This window comes from Phascolarctos cinereus, unplaced genomic scaffold (assembly GCF_003287225.1).
Source record: "Phascolarctos cinereus isolate Bilbo 61053 unplaced genomic scaffold, phaCin_HiC Scaffold_1;HRSCAF=81, whole genome shotgun sequence".
NCBI lineage: Eukaryota > Metazoa > Chordata > Mammalia > Diprotodontia > Phascolarctidae > Phascolarctos > Phascolarctos cinereus.
Window position 1 is genome coordinate 140,832,010 of NW_027555514.1, and position 27,564 is coordinate 140,859,573.

The 27,564-nt window shown below is 38.3% G+C and overlaps 1 protein-coding gene across 1 annotated transcript in view; it reads left to right on the forward strand.

The window, feature by feature from the left end:
- The first annotated feature begins 3 nt into the window (after positions 1–3).
- The window catches only part of COG5 (component of oligomeric golgi complex 5), a 353,574-nt gene continuing 326,013 nt past the window's right edge, over positions 4–27,564 (forward strand). The window contains exons 1-3 of the mRNA XM_020984583.2: positions 4–130; positions 11,405–11,544; positions 24,922–24,979. Of these exons, the coding sequence (XP_020840242.1) occupies positions 43–130; positions 11,405–11,544; positions 24,922–24,979 (286 nt within the window). The 5' untranslated portion in view covers positions 4–42. The remainder of the gene's footprint in view (positions 131–11,404; positions 11,545–24,921; positions 24,980–27,564) is intronic.

Below are 27,564 nucleotides of genomic sequence, written 5' to 3' on the forward strand. Positions count from 1 at the left end.
GTCACCAGCCTGCTTGACGTCATCAGCCCTGCACCTGCCAACATGGAAGGCACCGGTGTTGCTGGGTCCGGGGCTGAGGCTCCTGTTTCCGGAGCGGCTGCGGTCACGGTCCGCGAACTTCTGCAGGACGGTAAGGGAGCAGGACCGGGCTGGGGGTAGGGAGCCCCGCAGGGCCGCTCGGCTTGTCTCTAGGGCTGTCAGTCTGACGCTTTACTTTTGCAGAAAGTTTTCCGGGTCCCAGAGTGGTAGGTCCCTCTCCTGTCAGTCCGCTCCTGTTCTGGTCCAGGTGACCTCCCCTTTCTCCTGTTCCCCTTCAGTGGTCCTCCTTCCCCTGCGGCCGGGGGACGCCACCTTGTTCCCACACCGTGGGCACCCTGGAGTTCCCGTCCCAGCCTCTGAAGCCCAGACAGGGGCGCCTGCCCAGAGACTAGGTGCTGAATACGACCACGGTAGCGGGGGGAGGACCGGGGAAGAGAAGGACGAAGCACCAAGTCCCCGTGCAAAGAGGAGAACGTAGGAGGGGAGTTTGGTCTGGAAAGAGCCACTGCTGCCTGGGACAGTTTTGACTCTGCAACTACTTCAGAAAGTATTCAGTCCTCTGGAATGCTCCCCTGGTTTTTCTCCAATTAATTTTTTTTTCTGATGCATTCATCCGTACACACTTAAAGAACCTTCAAAAGAGACATGAGGGAGGGTTGCATTTGTTTTGTGTTGATGTTAACCAGAACTGCACCGTTCCCTCTTTTACTCCTATGATACCTTCTAGCTTTCTCAGACAGTGGGATTCCTCGAGGTGCTTTGGGTTTATCCGAGATAGAGCACTACCTCTTGGTGGCCGGGTTGTAAGCTGTTAATGGTAGTTTAGGCTCTAGCTGAAAATAGTTGAAGGCCTGAGTCAGGGTTGTTGCAGTGGCAGTTAAGAGGAGGGACTATGGGGATATTTTTATAAAATTAATTGTATTGATTTTTTTCCAGTTAGTAAGCATTTGTTTTCCCCCCTCCTCTCCCCGATTGAACAAAATAAAAATAAAAACCTCCTAAAAAGTCAAGCAAAGCACATTCCCACTTTGTCCATATCCAAAAATGTATGTATTATTCTGCATGTTGAGCCTTATCACCTCTTTGTCAGGAGGTAGTGAGTCTGCTTCATCTTTGATTCTCTGGAATTGTGCATTTTCATTGCACTGATCAGAGTTCTCAAGCCTTTCAAAGTTTTTCTGTATAGTATCAATAGTATGAATGTTCTTCTGGTTCTATTCACTTTACACTGCATCAGTTCATTTAGGTCTTCCTAGTTTTCTTAAAACTATCATTTTTTGATTTTTATGGCAAAATAATATTCCATTACATTCACTTATAGATTAATGAAAAAAGCATTTGAGTATTCATTGGCTAAGCGCTGAGAATACAAATAGAAAAGTAAAACAACTTCTGCTATTACATGTTGTTATATATGCCACAGTTTATTTAACTGTTTCTGAACTGATGGGTACCTCCTTACTTTCTAGTTTGTTTGGTTGTTTTTTTTTAACTAATGCAGAAATAACTGTAAATATTTCTAGTGTACATAGTTTCTTTTCCTCTTTCCTTGGTCTTTACCTAGTAGTGGTATCTGGTCAAAGGGTATGCGCAGTTTTTAGCATCTTTTGAAGCATAGTTCTAAATTACAGAATAGTTTACTGACTTTTGGGCATAGATCCCAATGCGCAGCTCTACCAGCAGTGCATTAGTATTATTGTTTTTGGCTCTGGGGAATCATAAGATGGCAAGAGCTGGGTTTACTTGCAATAACTTTTCCTGGAATGGAATACAGGGGGCTAGGTTTGAAATCTTCTTAGTAGTTGTATGCTGATTAAAAGTAACAGTGAAGAAAAATAATAAGATGACACCAAGATAGGCCATCAATAAATTTAAAACACTAAGGAATAAACCATAGTTCAGGCTGCTGGAAATCTTTTATGTAATTGTTCTCTATAAACATGGAAGATATTAAACCTCTTTCAAATCCATCTTATTGCACCAACTAGAACCAAACAAAAGATTAAAAGGGGAAATCATGGAATACTTGGGAGGAATCAAACTTTCTTATTCTCTCCGTCCTATCAATCTTTACCATGAGGCTGATCTTCCTTATGCAGAACACATCATGCTCATTCCCATTTCTTTTTGCTCACACTATTCAATTTAACAAATATTTTTAAAACTACTACACTTGCCATTTCATACCATTCTCCTTCCCTGGAACCAGGCATGCTGCCTCCGTCCTCTGTCTGTCCAAGTAAAAGGTAAGCCTTTCAAAGACAGAAAGCTTTGTACATAATAAACACTTAATAAAAATATGTTTAATTGATTTGAAACTAATTCCAGGGAGGTAGTGTGGTAGAGAGAAAACATTGCTGGATTTGCAGTAGGAAAAACAAGGTTGAAATTCCTAGCCCTGACTTACTTGTGTGACCCTGGGCAAGTTACATGATCTCTTTGGACCTCAATTTCCTTATCTGCAAAATGAAGCTATTAGGACTAGGTAACCTTTAAGTGTGCCTTCTTCTATTCTTCTTCTATACTGTTTCATTTGGTGATCTCATCAGGTTCCATGGTTTCAATTATCCTTTCTACACACATGACTCTCAGATTTCCTTATCCAGTCCTAACCTCTTTTCTGACCTCCAGTTTCACATCTCCAACGGCCTTTTAGACATCTTGAATTGGATGTCCCATAGACATTTTAAATTAGGTACGTCCGAAATTGATTATTTTCCTTCCCATACCCTCTCTTCTTCCTAACTTCTCTATTATTATGGAGAGTACCACCATTCTCCTAGTTATCTCCATATCCAATTAGTGGTCAAGTCCTGTTATTTTCACCTTCATATAAGTGCCTTCTCTCTTCCGACACTGCTACCATCCTGGTCTTACCTCCTCTTGACTAGACTATTGAATTAGCCTTCTGGTTGATCTTAGCTTAAGTCTTTCCCTACTCCAATCCATCTTCCTCTCAGCTGTCAAATTGATCTTCCTAAAACAAAAGTTTGACCATATCACAACTTTATTCAGTAAACTCCAGTGGGTCCCTGTTACCTCTAGAATCAGACTCCTGATTTTCAGAGCTCGCTGTGGCCCCTTCCTACCTTTCCAATCTTCTACCTTATTCATCTCCAAGTACTTTGTGCTCCAGTAACACTGACTTTCTTGCTGCTCCTGAAACACAACATTCTGTCTTCCAACTCTGACCATTTTCACTGGCTGTCCCCTATGCCCGGAATGCTCTCCCTCCTCATATCCACCTCCTAGTTTCCCTGGCTTCCTTCTGATTTCAGCTAAGTCCTACTTTCTGCAAGAAGACTTTACCAGTCTCCTCAATCTCAGTGCATCTCCTTTGAAACTACTCTCAATTTATCCTGTGTATATATATATATATATATAACTTGTACATAGTTGTTTGTATGCTCTTCCATTAGGCTATGAGTTGCTTGTGAGCCGGAAGTATCGTCCCCCGCCTCTGGATCTTTCTATCCCTAGTGCTAACCACTGTGCCCGGCTCTTAAATACTAGTTGACTAACTGATTCTAAATTACCTACTAGCTCTAAAATCTGGCCACCTAAATGTGGAATGCTACATATCTGTGGCATTGACCTTATTCTGGTAAGCATTTTTATTGCTGACTTAGATGAAAGCATAGATGACTTCCTTATCAAATTTTTGGATAGTGCAAAGCAGGGAAGGATTGCTAATGTGTTAAATGACAGAACTGGAATTCAAAAAGTTATTGATAAAAGCAATCTTGAACATTACCTTCTGCTCTCTCCTTCTTGTCAGTGTTATTCAGTAAACATTTATTAAGTGTTTCCAAAAATGCTAAGAACTGGGGATACAGAAGTAAAGACAGTCTTTGCCGTCAAGAAGCTTTGGTAAGGAATAAGGTCATCTCACCATGCCTATGAATGTACTTAAGTTTTTTTATATCCTATGAAAACCTTCCATTGATCCTATCAGTCTCTTATGCAAGTAACATACTTTTTCTACCTTTGCAGCCACATTTGTGGGGAAAATAGTTTACATTTGTTTTTTCCACTTTTTAATTTATTATTCCTTGAGATTTGCCTTCCATGTGCATGTTTTACTGCAATAGCTGTTTCCAAGGTTGCAGATGATTTCTTTTTCACTAAATCCAGTGACCTTTTTTCTGTCATTGGCCTCTCTTTGCTATTCAGCAAATTCATCTGGATTCCCTTTGGTTTCTTAATAGTATACTCTAAATGTTTTGCTGTGTCTCTGACTGTTCTTTCTTATTTCCTTCATTAGCTTGTCATACTTCCAAGCCTTACACCTGAATGACCCCTAAATTTCTGTACTTGTCTCTCTTTTCTTTATGCTCTCTCATAGTCTTTTTATCTTCTCATATGACTTTAGTTATAATCTTTATGTGGATGACTCCAGAATCTGTGTCTTACCTTCTCATTCTCAGTTTCTCCCCAGAGTTCTAGTCCCATTTTTCTAACTGATTTTTGAAGATCTCTACTTGGGTGTGTTGCTGACACTTCAAATTCAGCTTGCCCTAAACTGAACTAACCCGTTATCTTTTCATGACAACATACCTTCCTATGACTATACCTTCCTAACTGGTCTTCCTGTCTTTAGGTGGTTCCTTTTTCAATTCTCAGTAGTCTTTTGGTGGAATCGCCTTGAGCGTATCATTCTACTGCTCAAAATTCTTCTGTGGTTCCATGCTTTCCACTGAATTAATTTCATCTGGGCATTCAAAGCTCTTTATAATCTGATTGTAAACTACCTTTGAGCTTCTCTTATACTCCTTCCTTTGACATACTCAGAATTTTAGCCAAACCGAGCCCCATTCAACCAAATTCCATGCTATATTATTCTGCTTTTGTTAGAATGGACTCCTTTTGTCCCTTCCCTAGGGTCCAACCCATGCTACCTCTAAATCAAGTGTCATAAGGCCCTTTCTAACTTTCTTCTCCCCCACAAGTAAAAACCGATGTCATACCACTTTTCCTAGAACTATTCTTTGCACAAATTTTGTGCTTCTGCTTACCATTTATCTCTGTACATCTTTCCCCCATTAGATGGTAAACTCTTTTCCAAGACAGTCTAAGTTTACTCATATTCTAGTATCCTTGGTATGTTGTCCAGCACACACAGTAGTCACTTAATTGATTATGGAGTGACCATGAAGCACCATATTTGGATTTTTAAAGATCAGCTATATAACCATAGGATTGGGTCATCGTAGCTTGATGTAAAATATTCTTAATAACTAGGGCTCTTCTTAGTGAACTGCAATCTCACCACAATATGTTATAGCCTCCAAAGTAGGTAATGTTATGTTAGGCTGCATTGATTGAAACAGAGTGTCCAGAGGAAGGGTTGTTAATTAAATAAATGCAAACTCTCTCTTTTCTCTCTCTCTCTCTCTCTCTCTCTCTCTCTCTCTCTCTCTCTGTGTGTGTGTGTGTGTGTGTGTGTGTGTGTGTGTGTGTGTGTTTAGTTGTGGGGAAGGTACACTAACAACTCTGGGAATCAGGAAAAGTCACTTGTAGGAGGTGATACTTGTATTGAGCCTTAAAGGGTGAAGGGAGTTCCAAGAAATGGAGGTGAGAGTGAGAGCAAGGGGTCTGGCTATGCACAGTCAGGCACAGAGGTGAGAGATGAAATGTTAGGTGGGGGGAATAGCAAGTAAGTCAGTATGACCAGGACATAGAGTGTGCTTCTTGAGGCAGACTAAGGTTCGGTTAGCCTTGAAAGATAGGTTGGAGCCAGTTTGTAAAGGGCATTAAATGCCAAAGAAAGGAATTTGTATTTTATCTTAGAGACATTAAAAAAATGTGGAAGCTTCTCGAACAAGGGACTGACATTCTGTTCAAGTCAGCATTAGGAATGATACTTTGGCAACTGTGTGCAGTATGAATTGCAAAAGATAGCTGAATTCTGGAAGACTGGGTAAGAGGCTATTGCAATAATCTAGGGTGAAAGGCAATACAGGCTGAAAACTAGGGTTCTGATAGTTAGAGTGATAATTAGGGAATGGATACAAGAGATCCATTGGATGGAAATAAAATCAACAAGACTTGACCTGTGATTTGATATGTGCTGGGAGAGAGTGGGGAGTCAAGGATCATTCCTAGGTTGTGAATCTGGGTTTCTTATGGTGGAGCCCGCAATGGAAATGGGAGAGTTAGGAGGAGGGGTAATTTTAAGGTGAAAGATAATGAGTTCTCTTTTGTACATGAAGAGTTTGAGATGCTCAGCAGGCAGTTGGAGTTGTAGATCTAGATCTCAGGAGAGAGATGAGCACTAGATCTGTAGTTTGAGGATTCTTTTGTATAGAGATGTTATTTTGATATAGAGAAGGGAGTTGATGAGAGTCTCAAGAGAATATGGAGAGAAGAGAAGTTCCAAGATAGAGCTCTGAGGAACGCTGACCCAGAATATATGGGATATCAATGATGATACAGTAAAAGAGACTGAGAAGGATCAGTTGAAGAGATTATAATAAAATCAGAGAAAAACATTATCACAAAACCTAGGGATGAGAAAATAATCCCAGGAGGAGGGAATAGACAACAGTGTTTAATGCTACAGAGAGGTCAAGAAGCATGAAGGATGTGAAAAGGCTATTGGCTTTAGCAATTAATTGATCATTGGTAACCTTGTAGAGAGAGTAGTTTCTATCATGTGGTGGAGTTGGAAGCTGGATTGCAAGAGTTTGAAATGAGAACAGTAGGTAAGAAGATAGAGGCCACAGTTTTTGTTTTTGTTTTGTTTTTCCCCTGGGTTTTGTAAAAGGGAGAAAGGAAAAAGGATGTATGGTAGGGTCAAGTAAAGATTTTTGTTGTTGTTGTTGTTGTTGTTTGGTAAGGATTGGGGAGCTCTAAGTGTTTTTGTATTTATCAAGAAAGGAACCAGTAGATAAGGAGGTGATGGACAAGCTCTCAGAGAAGTTGAGAGGGGATGGGATAAACATAAGTAGATGGGATGTTGCTGGTAAGGAGAAATGCAACTTCTGAGACTGGAAAGAGTATATATACATTGAAGAGAACTAGAGCTTGCAGCCACATAAAAGCATGGGACCTGGTCACAGTTCTAGAGACAAGAGGAATGCTAGTACTTGCTGTTGCAGAGGAGCAGGGGCCTTTCCTGGGTAAACACCAGAGTGTAGACCAGCAGAGCAGTGACAACACTGCTTCTCAGATCACACCACCTTGGAAGCACTGAAAACGTGTAGACCCCCAGAAAACAGTAGCATGAAAAAGCCTAAAGCTTGGAACGGTGCCTCCCTACCCCCAGGGTGAATAGAGTCCAACTTTAACATAAAGTTCAAAGTCAAGAAATGGGCTAGAAAAATGAGCAAACAACCAAAAAGAACTTGACCATAAAAAGCTACTATGGTGGCAGGGAAGACCAAGATATAAACTCAGAAGAAAACAATGTAAAAACTCCTACAACAAAAGCCTCAAATAAAAATGCTAATTGTACCAAAGGTCAACAAGAATTTGTGAAAGAGTTAAAGAAAAGAGACAAGTGGTAAAGGAATAATTGGGAAAATAAATGAGAATGATGCAAGAAAATTATGGTAAGAGAATTAACATCTTAGTAAAAGAGGCACAAAAAAGTATTAAAGAAAATAATAATTTAAAAAGTAGATGGCTTAATGGTAAAAGAAGCACAAAAATTCACTGAAGACAAGAACTCCTTGAAAAGCAGAATAGGCCAAATGGAAAAGGAGGTACAAAAATTTACTGAAGAAAAGAGCTCCTTAAAAAGCAGAGTTTGCCAAATGAAAAAAGGGGTGCAAAAACTCACTGAAGAAAATAATACCTTAAAAATGAGAATTGGGCATGTGGAAGCTAATGACTCCATGAGACATCAAGAAACAATAAAATAAAGTCAAAAGAATGAAAAAAAAAGAAAATGTGAAATATCTCATTGGAAAAAACAACTGAATTGGAAAACAGATCGCGGAGAGAAAATTTAAAATTATTGGACTACCTGAAAGTCATGAACAAAAGAAGAGCCTGCATATCATATTTCAAGAAATTATCAAGGAAAACTGCCCCAATATCTTAGAAATTGAAAGAATCCATCAATCATCTCCTGAAAGAGATCCCAAAATGATAACTGCCAGGAATATTATAGCCAAGTTCCAGAGGTCCCAGCTGAAGGAAGGAAATGTTACAAGCAGCCAGAAAAGAAACAATTCACATTTTGTGGAGCTACACTGAGAATCACACAGGACTTATCAGCTTCCAAACTGAAGGAGTGGCGGGCTTGAAATATGATATTTTGGAAGGCAAAGGAGCTAGGATTGCAACTAAGAATTACCCAGCAAACTGAGTATAAACGTTGAGGGGAAAAATGGGTATTTACTGAAGTAGAAGACTTTCAAGCATTCCTGATGAAAAGACCAGAGAGCAGAATAGAAAATTTGACATTTAGACAGAAGACTCCAGAGAAGCATAAAAAGGTAAATGTGAAAGAGTAATCATAAGGGACTCAATAAAGTTAAACTGTTTACATACCTGTATGGGAAGATGATACATGTAACTCCCAAGAACTTTAACATTATCAATAGGGCATTTAGAAGGAATCTACATAGACAGGCAGCTGGGTGGTGTAGTGAATGGATGGAGCTCTGGGCCTGGAGTCGTGATGACTTGTCTTCCTGAGTTCAAATCTGGCCTCAGATATTTTCTAGCTGTGTGACCCTAGGCAAGCCACTTTACCTTGTTTGCCTCAATTTCCTCATCTGCAAAATGAGCAGGAGAAGGAAATGGCAAACCACTCTAGTATCTTCACCAAGAAAACCTCAAATTGAGTCATGAGGAGTTGGACATGACTGAAAAACAACTAAATAACCACAACATGTAGACAGAGGGAATGGGTGTAAGTAGATTATATTGGGATGATCTCTTAGAAAAAATTGAAGGAGTAAAAAAGGGATACACTGGGAGAAGGAGGAAAGGAGAGGTAGAATGGGGAAAATTTTCTCACATAAAAGAGGTGTGCAAAGAAGAATTTTTATGGTGGAGGGAATAATGGATGGTGGTCAGCAGTGCTTGAACCTTTTATCAGAATTGGCCGCTATTGATTAAAAAAATGCAAATTAAAACAACTCTGAGATAGCATGTCACATGCATCAGAAATGACAAATGCTGGAGGGGATGAGAAAAGATAGGTACACCAATAAGCTGTTGGTGGAGTCATGAACTGGTCCAGTCTCTCTGGAGAACAATTTGGAACTGTGCCCCAAGTCTATAAAACTGTGTGTATCCTTTGACCTATCAATAGCACTACCAAGTCTGTACCCCAAAAAGATAAAAGAAAAGAACCTATTTTTAAAAAATGTATATGTATCAGCTCTTTTTATGATGGCAGAGAATTGGAAATTGAGGGAATGCTCATCAGTTGGGGAATGGCCAAAATAGTGGCATATGATTGTGATGGAATACTGTTGTGCTGTAAGAAATGACAAGAGGGGATGGTTTTAGGGGAAAAAACATGGCAAAGCCTATATGAACTGATGCAAAATGAAGTAAGAACTGGGAGATCATTGTTTGTAGTAAGAGCAGCGTTTTAATGATGATCAACTATGAACGACATGGCTACTCTGATCAGTACAGTGATCTGAGAGGACTCAGGATGAGAAAATGCTATCTACCTCCAGAGCGAGAACTGATAAACTCTGAGTGAAAATTGAAGTGTACTTTTTTTCTTTATTTTTCTTGCTTTTTTGTAATATGGCTAATAGGAAATATGTTTTGCATGATTTCATATGTAAAATTGATATCATTTTGCTTACTTTCTCATTGAGTGGGGGAGGAGTGGGAGGGAGGGACAGAATCTGCATGAATTTCTTCTGACAGCCTTTCAGTTCTTTCTCTTTATATCTTCAGAATCATTCTTAAAACTTCCTATTCCTTCTGGACTGACTTTACTTATAAAATTTTAATCTCTGTGATCCTGTCATTCTCTTAAATTCTTTTAAATATACTCTCCAGAATGTTGGATTTTTGTTTCCAGACTGTTTCCAGTTTTCTAATTCTCTCACAAACTTTAAGGTAGAATAATTATGCCCCCCACAAGGTTCCCATCCTTTCCACTGCTGCCAAAGTGGCATCTATCCATATCATTCCCTTGTCAATAAATTCCAGAGGCTCCCTAGTGCCTCTAGGACAAAATATAAATTCCTCTATTTGACTTATAAAGGCTTTCATAACCTGGAGTCAACCTGTCTTTTCAGCCTTTTTTATATGACTTTCATTCCTGAATTCTATAGTTTAATCAGTTGTTCTTGAGCATTCAAGGCCAGCAGTAAGGCACTGCAAGAGAAAGACAGGAGGCAGCAAGCATATACCAGGCAAGTTAAATCACCACCACAAGCACACTGACCACTGTCTCCCTTCAGAAACAGGTGAAAACAGCCCAAGGCCCTGAAGCCAAGAATTTTGAGAGCGGCAATGTTCCCCAAACCTATTTCCAGCCCAGCTCTTGCAACTCACAAGGGATAATTGGGGAGAAAAGGCCCACTTCCTCATAACCATCAACAGCATCTGCTGATCAGTCACAACCAATGGTTAGATGAGCTTATGAGCCCTGGGAGTAACAGTGCCCTCATAACCCTGCTTCTGCTTCAGCCCAGTCCTCATAGTCATCATCCTGAGAATTAACTCCTGTGCAGCGGGGATCAGTCATCCCACTATCTACCAACAAGTTGCCACCTGCACAGAAAGTAAGCCAGCCTAGCTGAAGCAGCAAGGTACCCTGAGAGAGAGAGCCAGGAGGTATGGCATGTGCCTGGCAAGTCAAAGGAGGAGGAATTGCTGAGAGATGGTGGCAGAGGGAAGGTTAGGAAGTGGCAGTAGGGAGCAAAGATTATGGTTACCTCTCCTCCAGGACCAATGAGTCATTAGAGAAGGTACAATCAACTTGCTTTTATAATTTGTGTCAGGAATTTATCAGCCATTTTTCCAGCTGTCTTAGAAATTTATTCTGTTTCTCACAATGAAAATATCACTTCTATTTTCCATCTTTTCAATTGGACATATATGGTAGAAACTCATTTTTTCTTACCTTAATCATATTACTGTCATGAGCCCCATCTTGCTCAGTCTTGGTGGATGACAACTAATATTTGCTTCCATTTGTTAAAATTTCAAGTTCACTTTATTACTCATGTGTTCGTGTATAAAATACTGGGACCCTAAATATAGTCCTTATTTTTTTTTCATAGGCATGGAAAGACTCCCCCTCCCATTTTTGAAAGATTAATGTCTGTATAGTAATTGTCTTACAATCAAGAACTTCCTTACTGAAGGTTTAGTAACAAAGTAATAATTTTATTATTTTTGTATTTTTAATGAATGAGCTTTTTCATTTTCCCTCCAGAATGTTATTTTGACTTTTTAAGTGAAGACTTTGATGTAAAGACCTATACTTCTCAATCTATTCACCAAGCTGTAATAGCTGAACAGCTAGCAAAACTTGCACAAGGAATAAGTCAATTGGATAAAGAACTACACTTGCAGGTAAAGCCTTTTTTTTTCTCTTTTTAAGAATAGATAGTCCTAAAGTAACTAAGTTGCATTGTTATAGACTCATTATCACTTAAGACATGTATGTGGGTGTGTGTATAGTATGGATTTCTGTGAATAGATATCTTATTTTTCCAAGGTTTAAATTATAGGTAAATCAAATATTTGTAAGTTGAATACTTTTAAAAGCCTTAGTGGAACTGAACAATTTTAAAGACCCATCTGGTGAATCCTTTTTACTGAGTGAAAACCTTTAGCTAGTCTCCTTTCAGAGGTGGCAGGTTAAGGGGAAAAAAAGAGAGCCTATATCCTACAACTTTCCTGCATTCCCTTAACTATGCTTTTTCCGTTCTAATCATGTGACATGCACAAAATACAAGAAAAAAAATTAGGAAGGAGAAACATAGCAGGGTCTTGGGGTAAGGAAGATTTTTTAATAGGAGTTGGATTTTGAGACATAGCACCATAAAAGTCCAATTATAAACATTGTTTTTAGGCAGTAATTGAACCTGAAAAAGTAAAATCAAATGTGAATGAAAGATATAGCTAGGTAAAGGCCTGGAACATATCAATTACTGAAGACACTACCTTCTTAACTGTACAAAATGTTTAAGTTAAGGGCATCTTTGATGAAGGCATGAGAAGATAACAGGGAAGTCTTCTGAAATTCTGTGTCACACTACCTCTTCACTCTCACACATTTAATTGAAAGGATTAGAGAATTCAAGGTTCCGAGAATTCAAGGTTCCACAGTGTTTATTATTTGTTGATTATAAAGAATACGTTATTTTATACAGAAAATGGCTGCTTTAAAGACTCTCCTTCAACATGGTGTCTGCCATGATGTCAGATTTATGCAAGATTCCTTCAAGGATATAAACACAGAGGGAACTTGTTTCAGTTCTCTTTTGATTATCAACTTCAAGTAAATAACCAGGAAGAATGTGGTCAACCTATTCTTTTATCTTACATGTAATATGCTTTAACTATGAGGAATGAGTATCCCTCACCATTTTAAGAAGTTTTGCTAGTGAATTTTTGTAAGGTTTGCTCCAAAGCCTTTAAATTCTTTGACAGGGGGGCAGCTAGGTGGCACAGTGGATAAAGCACTGGCCCTGGAACCTGAGTTCGAAACCGGCCTCAGACACAGAACACTCACTAGCTGTGTGACTCGGGGCAAGTCACTTAACCCCAATTGCCTCTCCAAAAAAAAAAAATTCTTTGACACCATCAGAAAACATTTCTACAAATATAATACCAACCCCCACTCTTCTTCAAGTGCTCTTAAATTTTGACAATTAACAGAATTTCAGATGTAAAAATCAAAATTGCACTCTTAATTATTAGAATGAGATTGAAGGTTAAGTATTGAAATCTCTTCAGTATTAACATTTCGTGTTCTGACTAATATCCTGATTTGTAGATTGATGGGCAAGGAGATAGGAAAACTGTTGCAAGATATTAACTAACTACTTCCTTAGGGTTCGCTTATTAGTTGTATAGTGAAGCCACACTCTCTTCAGGTAGCCATTTTGTTCTGCAATAGTCTTTTGACATACCAAATTATGATGCAATCTGTCACAAAATTTTTATTTTATATTCATGTTAGCTCATACTTTGGGACCTTTGAATAGTCTAGTATGACTGAATTTTCTAATTACCTAGAACTTGTTTTTTAGCATTTGCCACACTGAAACAATTATTCCTCACTTTTCTTAAAATCCAAGACACTTTGTTAATTTGTCCATGCTGTGGAAGACTTTTTCAAGCATCAGCAAGACTGACCAGTGTTGACATTATTGTTTTAAAAAACAAACAGCAGGTCATGGTCTACTTTTTTTTTTCCCAGAAAAAAATATATAGCTCTGTTTGCTACTGTCATGGTTTGCTTATGTCATTTAAAAAAAATTATCCTTCTGGGAGCGCTTCTGTTATCTCCATTCTTTTTTTTTTCTTTTCAGCCATAGGTTATCTGATCTTTTCATTGAAAACAGCTAATATAAAATGTGAGTTTGTAGTGTAATTTAGCTGAATTAGGGTACTATTAGTTCTCAGTAGCTGTATTTGATTTTATGCCTCTGGAAAATTTGATGATTAATTCAGTAAGCATTTAAGTGCTTACTTTGTGCCAGGTACTGACCTAAGCACTAGGGATAGAGGTAAAAACCAGACAGTCCTTGCCCTTAAGAAGCTTCTTTTGTGTTGGGGGAAACAGTGTGCACATGTAAATAGAAACTCCCTTCTGTGTCTGGATGTCATATTAGACATGTGAGTCCTTATTGTACCTATCCATCAAAATCGCCTCATTCTTGCCCTTTTCAAGTCATACATAAAATCTTAGTATGTTAGAGATGAAAATGACCTTCAAGATTATCTTGTCTAAACCCCTCATTTTATAGATGAGACAACTGACATTCTGAAAAGTTAAATGACCTATTTAAGGTCTTACAACTAACTAGTCCCAGAAGTGGAACTAGCAAAAGATGAAATCATAGATTGATATTCAAAGAGCTGGCTGGGACCTCAGAGAGAGCCTAGAGCTAGGACTTTAGGTTACTTTTTTGACAACTAATCTAGAGTTCCTACCCCATGTGCCATTTCTCTTTTCTCTACCTTTTTTCTTTTCTCCTTAGATTTTTTTGCCCTTTTGGAATGTTGGCATTTTGTGATGTGTGACTTTTAATAGCTATCAGCAATCATGAAGAATTTTTCTTTTTCTTTTTTTCTGGTTGTTGAACTGATCATCATGATGAACCATCATTAAACTTTGTATCTTCATTTATTCTTGGTGGAGCATGCTTTCTGAAGCATTTTGATTCATTTTTGGATTTACTCAATAATGCTATACTTTTGACTTCCATTACCATGATTTTACTGTATGTATAAAAATGTGGAAATGAAAGAGATAAAAAATATGTACAGTTTGAAGCAAAACACAAGTCTGTTTTATTTCTTAAATGTAATATTTTCTTTTTTCCCCAATTACATGTAAAAGCAGTTTTCAACGTTTGTGTTTAAACTTTTGTTTTCTTTTTAAACATTTTTGAGTTCTTTATGTTCTCTCCCCTCCCTGGACTGCACTCAACTCTCACCCTGGTGCAGCAGACATTTTCTGCTGACTTTCTCAATTGTCTTGGGCTAGAAAATTGTTTCACCCTGTCCTATTGTGGATTCTGTTGCTCCAGAATTTATTTTGAGGCGTTACTTAAATTTGTTCAGAGGGGTTTTGGGGAGAGCTCAGGTGAGTCTCTGCCTTTTCTTTACCATCTTGGCTCTGCCCCAGCCCATTTTATTTCTAATCAAGAGGCAACACTGTATTTTGACAAGGATAAATTTATGGAATTATTGCCCCAAAGAGATTTGATGTTTCATTGATCATTTCTATATAGATGATTCTCAGATATCGATGCCCTAGTCACTTTCCTGAGCAGTAGTCATACATCACCAACTGCCTTTTGGACATCTTGAACTGGATGTCTTTTAGGCATCTTAAATTCAACACTCTCCAAAAGGTATTTCTTTTACTTTCTAACTTCCCTGTTGCTCTTGAGAGCACCTTCATCATCCCAGTTCCCCAGGCTCACAACTTTGATGTCATCCTCAGCTCTTCACTCTCACCTCACCTCACATTTCTGATCTGTTTGCCATATTTTTGTCCTTTCTGCCTTTACAACATCTCTCATTCACATCTTCTTCTCTTTACTCACACAGCCACCACCCTAGTGCAGGTCCTTATTACCTTGCATCTGGAGTATTGAAATAACCTTCTAATTAGTCTTCCTGCCTCAGATTGCTCCTTCTACCAATCCACCCTTCATTCAACTGCTGAAGAGATTTTCCTGTAGTGTAGGTATGACCTATAGTGACTTTATCTCATTTACTTTCTTTACATGTGACTAACTTTACCATCCTTGCTCCTTACCTCTGCCTCTTAGTTTCCCTGACTTCTTTCAAGACTTAGCTGAAATCCTATGTTCTTCATGGGGCCTTATCCATTCCTCCCCCTCCCCCTCATCCCACCCCACTGCTAGTGCCTTTCCCTCAGAGATGACTTCCAGTTTACTCTGTATATGTTTTGAATGTACCTTAGTTATTTCCATGTTGTCTTCTCCATTAGAATGTGAGCTCTTTGAGGCCAGGGATCGATTTTTACCATTCTTTGTATTCCTGGCATTCAGTGTAGTGCCCCTCCCATAATAAGCACTTAAATGCTTTTTGTTTCATTAAAAAACATGTTGGCCTATAAATCAACCTGTTTAATAAAGAAGTGATTTTCTTATAATAGAAATGTAAATATGTTTTGAGGAAAAGTAAACATTCTATGTAAAAATAATTTTAATGTATTCATTTGATGATGAAAAAATAATTTCTAATTTTCTGGTGTCCAAGACAGTATCTTCATGTAATGTTTTTAAGCCCAGATGAGATTGAATGGTCAGTTTTCTCAATCTTCAGTTCATTTTCTGGCCACTTTTCTCACTATTCAGTACAAGTCAGTCAGCTCTCAAAATAGAGAATTGGTTATGGCATGAACATCTGACACTTGTTTCTTCATACAAGTATAACACTAAATTTGAGTAATCTGAAATAATCAAGGATGTATGCCACAGAATAATAACATGTTAGCACTAGAAGGTACCCTAAAGCATACCTAGTCCAGTCACCTTGTTTTGCCAGGTATCTTGTATGTACCTGAATGCAGGTCTGGAAGTTGTGACCCATTACTAGGAGCACAGACCAGGGCTTTGGCCTGTTTACTCCTGGAAACAGTTAAAATGCAGCATAACATGGGGTTGTACTTGAAAGGTTTGATCTTGACAAAGTCAAGATCCTTTCCTTAATGATGTGGATTTAGGATATTTGTGTAGAAATCTGGTTGCACTGGCAGAATGTGCAGACCAACAGCTCTATGTGCTGGTGAACTCCTCAGCTTCCTCTGAGTCACAGATTTTTCTTTCTTTCTTTTTTTTTGACACAAAATTTTAAAATGATACAAAAATACTTTCTTAACATTTTTTTAGCCTCCAAAAGCTAGCATTTATTTTTCTTTGGTTTAGAGCCTTGAAAAGACAAAGTCCAAGATCTGTTGGTAGCAACATCCCTCTCTGGATGCCACCTCTGAAATAAATTGTTATGATGAGTTGGTGGATATTGACACATCAGCCTTCCATCCTTCCTTATTTTTCCTGAGAATCTTTGATTGAAATAGGAGTGGGATTCTATATATGACTTGCTCAGATTGTTTGTTTGAATCTCTGAAGAAGCATATTCACCTACAAGTGAATTTTCACTCAAAAGTTAAGGCCTAAGGCTTCCTAAAATCTCCGTCTGTGGCTAATTAGCATACTTCAGTAGAATATGGCATTAATAAGGCCAGATTCTGTTCTGTAGTCACAAGTTCATACTATGTAGCTGTCTCTCAAAAGGTCATAAAAGGGTACTGGAAAGAAAACTTTGGGACTAAGTATCTTTGAATGTAAAATGAAAGGGTTGTACCAGATGACCCCCAAGTCCCTTCCAAATAAGAAAAATCTCATTTTTGTCTTGAATGGAAGTCTATCTCTGCTGCTGGCCAATGATTACTCAAAGCTCGTCTCCTTTAAACGGTGGGTCAGAAACATTCACCTACGCCGAAAGTAACACATTTTCCTACTTCTTTTTTAGGTGATAGGGTTGATGAGATCTTTGCTTAGGCAACAATCCCTTATATTTTGAATAGTCTTGCCTACTAGCCTAGATATATGTATAGGATTGAAATAACTGGATCCTCTACCACTTTATTTCAGACTGGAATATTCATGTGCTGGGTACAGAGAACCTGCTTCCTAGAGACAAATTGATTACATAAGTTTGAAAGTAGCTTCAAGAGATAGTTTTCTTTCTTTCTCTCTTCTCGAACTTACATAGAGATCATTTTAAGTCACATAAGCTTTCTGAGCCTCAGTACCCCCATGTGGAAAATGATGGGGTTGGACAAGACAGTCTTCAAGTTCCCCTCCATCTCTCAGATTTATGATTTTTTTTTAAAGTTTCTCCGAAGAGGGGGGATGGTACTTAATGAATACTAGCATCTATCTGGACAAAATACAGAAAATCATTTAATTTTGTACAGTACAATGACTTTGTAATCTTTCTCTCTCCCAGCCCTATTCATATGAATATAATTTTTTCCTGAGCTTTTTGCATTAATTAGTTTCACTTCATATCTACTCATCTCATGGAAGAAGCATTGCATTTTATCATATACACTAAACAGTTACTGCACATTTGGGAACAGAACAGTGACCTGGAGACAGCACTTTATGTGATGATGATGGTCTGGCCCTGAGCCTTAGCCACAGCCCCATTCCTGAACTTTAGGTGGCTTGTTACAAGGACGATGATTGTTATTACCAAGAATGCTAACTGTGGCATGTTCCAGCTGTGAGGCTGCTGTAGTGAAAGAAGATGTAGTAGATCAGAATTGTAGCAAAGTGGATATTCCCATGGCTTGTTTTAAAATGTAGCAGTTTCTCTTTTCCATTCCTATGTTTGCAGCAGCTGACTTCACTTACAGCTGGTCAGTGAGGAGAGAAAGCATGGTGCAGGGGAAGAGAGCCCTAGGGTTGGAGCTAGTGCCAGCTCTGTCACTTACCTGTTTGATGTTATGTAAGTCACTGAACCACTCTGGCCTCAGTTTCCTTTTCTGTAAAATTAAGGAGTAGGATTAAACTGACCTTTGAGGTCCCTCCTAACTGTGTCTGTGACTTCCTCATTCGCAAAATTAGGGTAATACTTATGCTGTGACCTGACAAGTGTGTAATGAGAAAAAGTATTTTGTAAACTTTGAATTCCTATGCAAATGTAAATTATTATTGCCATATTTATTTCTGTTTCCTTTCTTTCTAGTCTCTGATAAAGAGTTAATCATCTGTAAACCAATATTTATAATATACTAGGAATGACCACAATGTAAAGGAGCCTTAGAAGCCTTTGAGAACGTAAATAACAGGCCTCCATTTTATGTATTTTTATAAGTGCAACTTTCGTATATTAAAAAAAAATCTTTATATTTGTCATCCTAGGCAGATAACCTCAGAAAGGAAAAATAATTTAGTGTGTTTTTGAATTATCCCCTGCTGTTTTCCCATAGATTCTGCCTTTTTTCCCAGGCTATTAGTGGCTATTGACAAGAAAAACTGCATTTGTATTTTACAAGTGTATTTGTATTTTGGAATTAAGTACAATTGGCACTTTCATTGAAGTTGTTTAAATCATCTGTGTTCATCAGAATGGTTGAAGTAATCTTTAATTTTTAAGAGCAAAGTAGCTTCATTTGCATCTCCTGCCTTGCCCTGTTTCAACTCCATAGAATGAGACACACATTCCAGGATAAGTTCATTACTTACCTCACCACCATGTTGCTAACTCAAACTTTGATTCACTCTACCTCTTTCAGCATCCTATCCCCTCTGTTGGGAGGGCTGAAGGTCAGAGTACCAAACTCCTCCCAATGCCTTCCTTTCTAGAGGGTAGAAACTGGACTCAAATATCACACTATTTTGCATCTCCTGTCCTGTCTGGTTTCAACTCTGTAGAGTACCATACTTCCTGGTATCTTTCCTGGTATCCCTTCCCCCCAGCTTTCCTGCCTCCTTTTCTGTGTTGCCTTCCACATTAGATACTAAGGTAGTTGAAGGCAGGGACTAGCTTTCTTTTTATAGATTGGATCCCCAGTGCCTAGCACAGTAGCAGGCATGCCATAGATGCTTCATAAATATTAATTGGATTGGATCCGGTTTGTACATGTAGAATTCTAAATTGACAATTTCTTTTGAAAATTGAAGGAAGGAAAATTTGTCCTTTTTCCAGGTTACAAATTGAAAAAGAATGAAAAATTATTTAGCTGAACATTCTAGTGTTTTAAGTTTCTCATTCTAATTTCTCTAAAATAGTCTATTTTTTTCCTTTAAAACACTATGTTCAACATGTATAACAAAAGTGGTTACAGTTTAAAATTACATGCCATGATTTTGTCATGCATTTTGGTTGTTGAAGAAAAGTAGCCAGAATACAGTGCTTAGCTATGTCAGTTTTTGCTCACAATGGTTGACATTCAAATATATCATAGCAAAAAATGTCTTACAAATGTCCATGTTGATTTAGAGATAGTTCATTTCTCAGTTACTTCATAATTATCTATTTTACTAAACTTTGGGAAGTAAAATAATCATTGACTTTCCTGATAGAGATGAAAAATGAATGCCCAAAATTCCCCAAATCTATGTTTTAAAATTTATAGTATGTACCTTCTAAAAATAAAGCTTAAATCTGTCTCTGAGTTGTGAAGAATACATATTGAAGTTACATATGTAGAAAAAAAGATTAAATTGAGTCTTCTTGGCTACTGACTTACATAATTATTTAAATTAAAAGTATCATAGCATAGTCTACTTTATGAAGAATGTTACTAACAGCTAAGTTTTGGAATATTTTTGATTATATTATTTAGTGGATTAATTAAAGTTTCCTTTTCATATTTTTACATTCAGTGGCTATGCTGTCATTTTAGGAAGACTTATTGCCTTCTCTTTCTTGCTGGAATATAGATATGCTTCATTTAGTATAAATTCACATATTAGAATTATCATCCTAAGGAATCATTGATTCACTCAAGAGAATGCTATCACCTACAGCATCTCTGCTGCTATCTTTTCTCTACTGCTTTGTCCTTGTTCTTTCCGTTTTCTAGGCTGCTTGATTTCTCCTACTACCTGGCTTATAGGTGAACTCATGTCTACATTGATGGATGATGCAGTAGCAGTGAGTGAACAACTGTGGTTATATACCATGGATTGCTAATCTTTGCATTCATCTTGATTTTGTGACTTCAACAATGGTCAGCAGTGCAGCATTAGGAGCAGGGAATTTGGATGACTGTAACGGGTGTCCTTACTTCATTTCCTTTCACTCTCGTCTTAACTCCTCAGCTCACATTATTTGAACATCTCCAACTCTTTCCTCCTTTACCTGTTTCGCACGAAGAGGTCGCTGTCCTCTTTGCCAAGGTAATTCTTTCTACATGCCCCCCTCTGACTTTTACTGTCTTGTCCAGCAGATTGTCCCTCTTCATCATTCCCATTCTCTCACAGATTTTAGTTGTTTCGGCTCCTTCCCTGTTATCTACAAATATGCCCATGTCTCCTCCATTCTTAAAACAACAGCAACAACAACAAAAACTTCCTCTCTGTTGATATGAGCACTACCACCAGTTATTGTCTTATAGCCTTCCCTTCCTACCTAAAAAAAATCTGCACTAGGGACTTCCACTTTCTGTCCTCTCATTCTCTTCCTCATTCCTTTACAGTCAGCAATCTGGCTCATCATGCAACTGAATCTGTTTTCTCCAAAGTTTTCAATGATCTCTTAATTGTCAAATCAAATAGCAATTAGATTTCTCTATCCTCATTCTTCTTGACCTATCTGCAACATTGGACAGTTAGTCAATCTCTCTCTCTTTTTCAGGTGTTCAGGACACTGCCATCTCCAGGTTCTTCTCTACTTGTCTCATTATTCCTTCTCAATTTTGTTTGCTAGATCTTCATTCAGGTCAGACCTACTAACTCGGGGTGTCCCCCGAGGTATTGTTTTTATTTTCTCTCTGTACAGTTTTACTTGATAATCTCATCAGCCTCCATAGGTTCAAGTATCTTTTTTTTTTTGCAAGGCAGTTGGGGTTAAGTGACTTGCCCAGGGTCACACAGCTAGTAAGTGTCAAGTCTTTGCTCTGAGATCGGATTTGAACTCAGGTCCTCCTGACTCCAGGGCCAGTGCTCTATCCACTGCGCCATCTAGCTGCCCCTTCAAATATCTTTTTGCAGGTGAGTCTTAGATCTACTTATTTAATCCTAACCTCCAACTCCTGACCTTCAATCACATTTTGAACTGCCTGATGGACATCTTGAACTCAGCATGTCTAAGACTTAACTCATTATCTGTCATTCCTCCCAAGCTTTCTTCTCTTCCTAACTTTCTTTTTGTTGTGAAAGGTATTGTTATGCTCCTGGTCAACCAGATTTATAACCTGAGTGTCATTTTCAGCTCCTTACTTTTTCTCATTCGTGAAGTCCAGCCAGTTGCCACGTCCTTTTGATTTTACTTTCACAACATCTCTCATGCATGCTCCCTTTTTCTCTCCTGACACTGCCACCACATCAATGCCCTCTTTTCCTCGTGTCCAAACTATTGGAATAGTGTTTTGTCCTGCCTCTAGTCTTTCCCAACTCCAGTCCATCCTCCACTCATGTACCAAAGCAATTTTCCTGAAGTGCTGGGCAGTTTTTGTCACCACTCAATAAATGTCAGTAACTCTCAGGATCAAATATAAAAATCCTATATTTGGTTTTTAAAGCCATTCATAGCTTGGTCCCTTCCTTTAAGTGGGCATAAAAGAAATACAAAATAATTTTTTTAGAGGGGTAGGGAGTCAAGCATTAGGAGCTAGGGAGAATCTGGAAAGGCTCATGGAGAAGGTGACATTTGAGTAGAATGCTGAAAGAGACAAAGGCTTCTGGGAGGTGGAGGTGAGGTGGGAGTGTATTCCTGATGTGGGGGGACTGCTAATGCAGATGGGAGATGGAATGTCATGGGGCCATTTTGGATTTATTGTAGAGTATGGAAAGAAGAATAACAAAGTTGGGAAAATAGTTTAGGATCAGGAAGCTAAACAGAGGAGCTAATGTTTGGCCCTGGAGGCAACAGAGAACACTGGAATTTGCTGAGTAAAGGAGTTAAATGGTCAGACGTATACTTTAGGAAAATCATTTGAGCATTTGGGAAGAGGATGGATTAGAGAAAGGAGACCAATTAGGAACCTGTTGTAGTTGTTCAGGATTGAGTTGATGAATGCCTCAACCAGGGTGGTGACAGTTTGATGAGAGAGAAGGGGAATGATGTGAGAGATTTTGTAGAAGTAGAAATGATAAGATTTGGCAACAAATTGGATATGTGGGGTAAGGGAGAGTGAATTGTCAAGGATAACCCTGACGTTGTGAACCTGATTTGTTGGGAGGATAGTGGTGCTCTTGGCAGAGATTTGGAAGTTCCGAAGAGAGTTGGGTCAGAGGAAAAGATAATGAGTTTAGTTTTGGACATGTTGAATTTAAGATGCCCATGGCAATTCACTTTGAAATATCCAATAAACTGCTGTAGGTGTACATCTGGCGCTCCAGAGGGAAATGAGGGCTGGATATGTGGATTTGAGGAAGATAATTAAGCCCATAGGTATTGATGAGCTCACCATGTGATAGAATGCAGAAAGAGTAGAGAAGGTGGTCCTAGAAAATCCTTGAGGTTTTTCCACTAATAGGTGGTGTGACAATTATGAAAATAGGAAGTTATATCCCTCACCTTCTTTTCCTTTCTATACTATTCTCAAATCTACTAATATAGCCCTTATTTCCCAGCTGATCTCTATTCTTGCATCTCCAACTGTCTCTTAGACATCCCTAACTGGATGTCTTGTAGATAACTGAAACTCACTATGTCCAAAACTGAATTCATTATCCTACTCCCTCTCAAACTTCCCTGTTATTCCTTTTGTTTATTTACTTCTTTTTTTTATTCATTCGTTCATTCATTTATTTATTCATCTATTCACTTATTTCTTTATTTATTTGTTTGTGTGTTTATTTATTTATTTATTTATTTAATGAGAGGAGTTAAGGTGATAAGGTGATTAGAGTGCTGGGCCTGGAGTCAGAAAGACTTGAGTTCAAATCTGGCCTCATATACTTACTAACTGTGTGACTTTGGACGAGTCATTTAACCTCTGCTTGCCTCAGTTTCCTCATCTGTAAAATAGTGTTGTGAGGATGCCTAGAGGTGTTGTGAGGATGAAATGAGATAATATTTATAAAGAGCATATAGTATACTGCCTGGCATGTATTAGGGTTGTTGTTGTTGTTATTAATAATTATCCTCCCTTCTCTTTCCCCTCTCAAAATCCTCAGACTAGAACCAGTCCACCTCAGGACCCACTTTTTTCCTAACTTAGCTCCTTCAGTGTTGGCACTTTTGCTCTTGCTGACTCTGGACTCAGGGCAAACCAAGAGCTCCCAAGATTTCGTTTATGACATTCCTGGGATCTCCTTTTGGTGTTTCTTTCAGGTGGTAATCAATAGAGTCTTTCTCTTTCTGTTTTGTTTTCTGCTTTTAATGAATCTGGAAATTTAGTATCCAGGCTTTTAAAAAAGAGATCATGGTTTTCAGGGAGGCCAGTGATTCATACATTATGTCTCCTTGACCGGTAGGTCAGTTGTTTTTAAAAATATATATCCTAAATTTTTTAATTTTCTTTCAATCTTTTGATTTTGTTTTAATATTTGTAATCTCATGGAATCATTGCTTTTTGTTTGGTCTTATTCTAGTTTTCATAGAATCAATTACTTAGATAAGGTTTATCAGTTTTTCTTCTATTAATTTTTCTTCTAATTTTTATCTCCAGGGCATTTATTTTATTTTGAGTTATTTCTTCTTTGTCTTCATGTATTCCTTACAGAAAATCTCTTTTTTTCCTTTGAAACTCTACTTACAGTAATTATAGTTACCTTCTCCTTTTTGTGGAGCTCTAGATCGACAGGTGTTTTTAACACTGGTTTGTCTCTTCTTTGCTTTACTTACCTCACCAGCTTTATTTAGTTCCTAAACTGGAACTCCCCTCCTCCCCTCCCAGGACTAAGCTCTGCCCCCTGCTGAGTTTTAGTGAGGTTAGTCCACATTGATTTTGACACAGGCTCCCTAAGTTACTGTACTGACTTTTACTTTATGGGGTTAGACCTCCCCTTTGCCAGTCTTTGAGGTGTAGAGTGCTAGATTTTCAGGGTCTTCTATAGCATCTCAGAACAGAACTTCAGAACCCATGGGCTTGAGGTGACTCAGTTTCAATGCTCCTGCTCCCTGTAGCTTTCTCAGGGTTAGAGTACAGAGTATGTGTTGGCCCTTTTGCTCTTGCTGTCTGTGGACACAGGGCAAGTTATATTGGCATATATCTGGTCACCTTGGGATTATGCTGGCTTGTTTTCCCTGTATTGACTTTGGCTTTGCTGGTGGTTGCATTTCCTATTTCTTCTGGGCTTCTAGTTGATTTTTTTTAATGCAGTTCTAGAATAGAAGAAGTCACTTAATACAGTTTTTCTTTTGATTTCTTGATTATTATTGGGTCTTATGTAAATTTTAGTTTTTGCCAGAGTGAGGCACTGTAGGCACAGAACTGTCTATCTCTATTGAAGTAGCCATCTTGGCTGGAAGGGTCAAGGACATTTAAGTTTTATTATGTGTATTTCTCTATTTGGCATTCAAAGTAAATGCTACTCATCGATTCTTATTTTTCAGGTAGTTGCAAGGCATGAAGATTTATTGGCACAGGCAACGGGGATTGAATCTTTAGAAGGTATGTTTCGTTAGCTATTAGCAAGTTTTGAAATAAGAATTTGAACTTATTATTTATGTGTAGTTTGCTTTTCAGGCAGGATAAAATATAAAGTTGTGTAGTAGTAGATAATTTCACAGGAACATTTCTTGATTTCTCATTTAGTATCTGAACTAAACTTAAGAATCATATAGCAAAATAACAAAGATTATTCTATGAATTATAAAATGATAAAAACAAAAATTTCTCACTTTTCTCCACTTGATTACAAATTCTTCTTTTCATTTGCTAATCCAATGGAGAATTTAGCATCAGGAAGCATCTCACTTCCTATTTCTACAAAATGGAAAGCTGATTTATATAATATGTACTTAGTCTCAAGAATTTCACTTGAAGCCAAAAAATTTAGATATCTTGCAGATTTTATGTATGTTTAGCATGTCCTTTGGGAATCTATGCTTTAGAAATACATTCATTGATTCATCATTAAGTACCTATTTAGTATTTAAAATTGATCTAGATACAAAGACAAGTAAGATATAGGCCCTATCTGAGAACTTAAGATCTAACAAAGGAGACAATTTTCTTTCCTTACTTTCTTGACATATGAAAGAACTATGAAACAAAACAGTACAAATTTATATTATGTCATCTCAACTGAGCCCTAAATGCTGCAAGGCAATCCTACTATACCTCTCTTATCAACTCACTATGCCATGTACCACACTAACTCTTCTAAACCTTTTCATCCTTCCTCAAACTTCCTATGGCTTCCCCACCCTTTTACCTGAGAACCTTGCCTATATTTTACAGAAAAAAACTGAGATTATTCACTGAATGCTCTCTCCCCCCCTCCACCATCACCTGGGTACCTTTTGCCACTATCTCTTCTTTTACTACTGTGTCACATGATTCATCACATGAGATGGGAGTAGCACTTCTCCTTGCTAAAGGCAACCCCTCTACCATGTGCAAGTGATCCCATTCCATCCCGTCTCCTCCAGCAAATTGCCTCCTCTATTATCTCTACTCTCTCATTTATCTTTGATTTCTCATTGTTCACTGACTACTTCCATACTGCCTAAAAATATGCCCATATGTTTCCCATCCTGAAAATACTCCCGCTTGATCCACCCATCTCCAGTATCATTCTGTATCTCATCTCCCTTTTATGGCTAAACTCCTTGAGAAGGCTGTCTACCATAGGTACTTCCACTTCATCTTCTCTCACTTTCTTCATAACTGTCTCCAGTTTGGCTTTTGACCCTGTCATGCAACTGAAACTGCTCTCTCCAAAGTTAATAAAAATGCCTAATTACCAAAGTCAATCTCCTTTTCTCAGTCCATATTCTTCTTGACTTCTCTGAAGTTTTTAACTGTTGACCATCCTGTTTTCCTTCATGTTCTCTTCTCTCTGGGATTTTAGAGCTTTATTCTCTTCTGCTTCTCAGACTACTTCTCATTCTATTTTGTTGGATCTTCATCCAGGTCATGCCCTTCAGTTATGGTTATCCCACAGAGCTGTGTCCTAGCCCCTCTTTTCTTTGCCGTCCATACTATTTCACTTAATCTCATCAGCTCCTATGGATTCAGTTATCATCTCTGTGCTGATGATTCTCAGATCTACTAATCTACCTCTAATCTCTCTGCTTACCTCTGCTTTCTCATCTCCAGCTATCTATTAGACATCCCTAATTGCATGTCTGGTAGACATCTTACACTCACTGTGTCCAAAGCTCAACTCATTATCCTTTTCCTTCTTAAACTTCCTTATTACTGTTGAAGGTACCACCTCCCCCAGTCATCCAGGCTCCCAACCTGAGTATCCTACTTGACTCTTTACTGTTTGTCATGTCCACATCCAATCTATTCCCAGGGCTTGTCAATTTTACCTTTTACCTCTCTTCTCTGATGCTGTCGCCACCCTCGTTCTGCCTGCCACAGGTCTTTTGCCACTCCAGTCCGTCCTCTATTCAGTTGCCAAAGTGATTTTCCTAAAGGGCAGGTCTGACTATGTCACCTCCCTATTCAGTAAACTCTAGTAGCTTCCTATTACCTCCAGGATTAAATACCATATCCTCTATTTGACATTCAAACCCCTTCATAATGTAGTGACCTTCTACCTTTCTAATCTTTTTATAACATATTCCTTACCACATATTCTTCATTCCATTGACACTGGCCTCCTTGCTGTTCCTTGAACAACACACTTTATCCCTTGGCTCTGGTCATTTTCATTGGCTGTCCCTAAGCCTGAAATGGTCTCCATCTCATCTCTGTCTTCTGGCTTCTTTCAAGTCCTAGGTAAAATGCCACCTTGAACAGGAAGTCTTTCCTGATCCTCTTTAATTCTAGTGCCTTCCCTCAGTTGATTATTTCCTGTTTTTCATATATGTAGTGTGTTTGTACATAGCTGTTTGCATGTTATTTCCCCCATTAGATTGTGAACTCTTTGAGAGCAGGAACTGTCTTTTGCCTTTCTTTGTATCTCCAGCCCTTAGCATAGTACCTGGAATATAGTAGGAGCTTAATAAATGTTTATTGACTGACTGACTGAATTACTGTCATGATTGAGTTTTTTATGGTAACTAGTAGTGATGACAGCT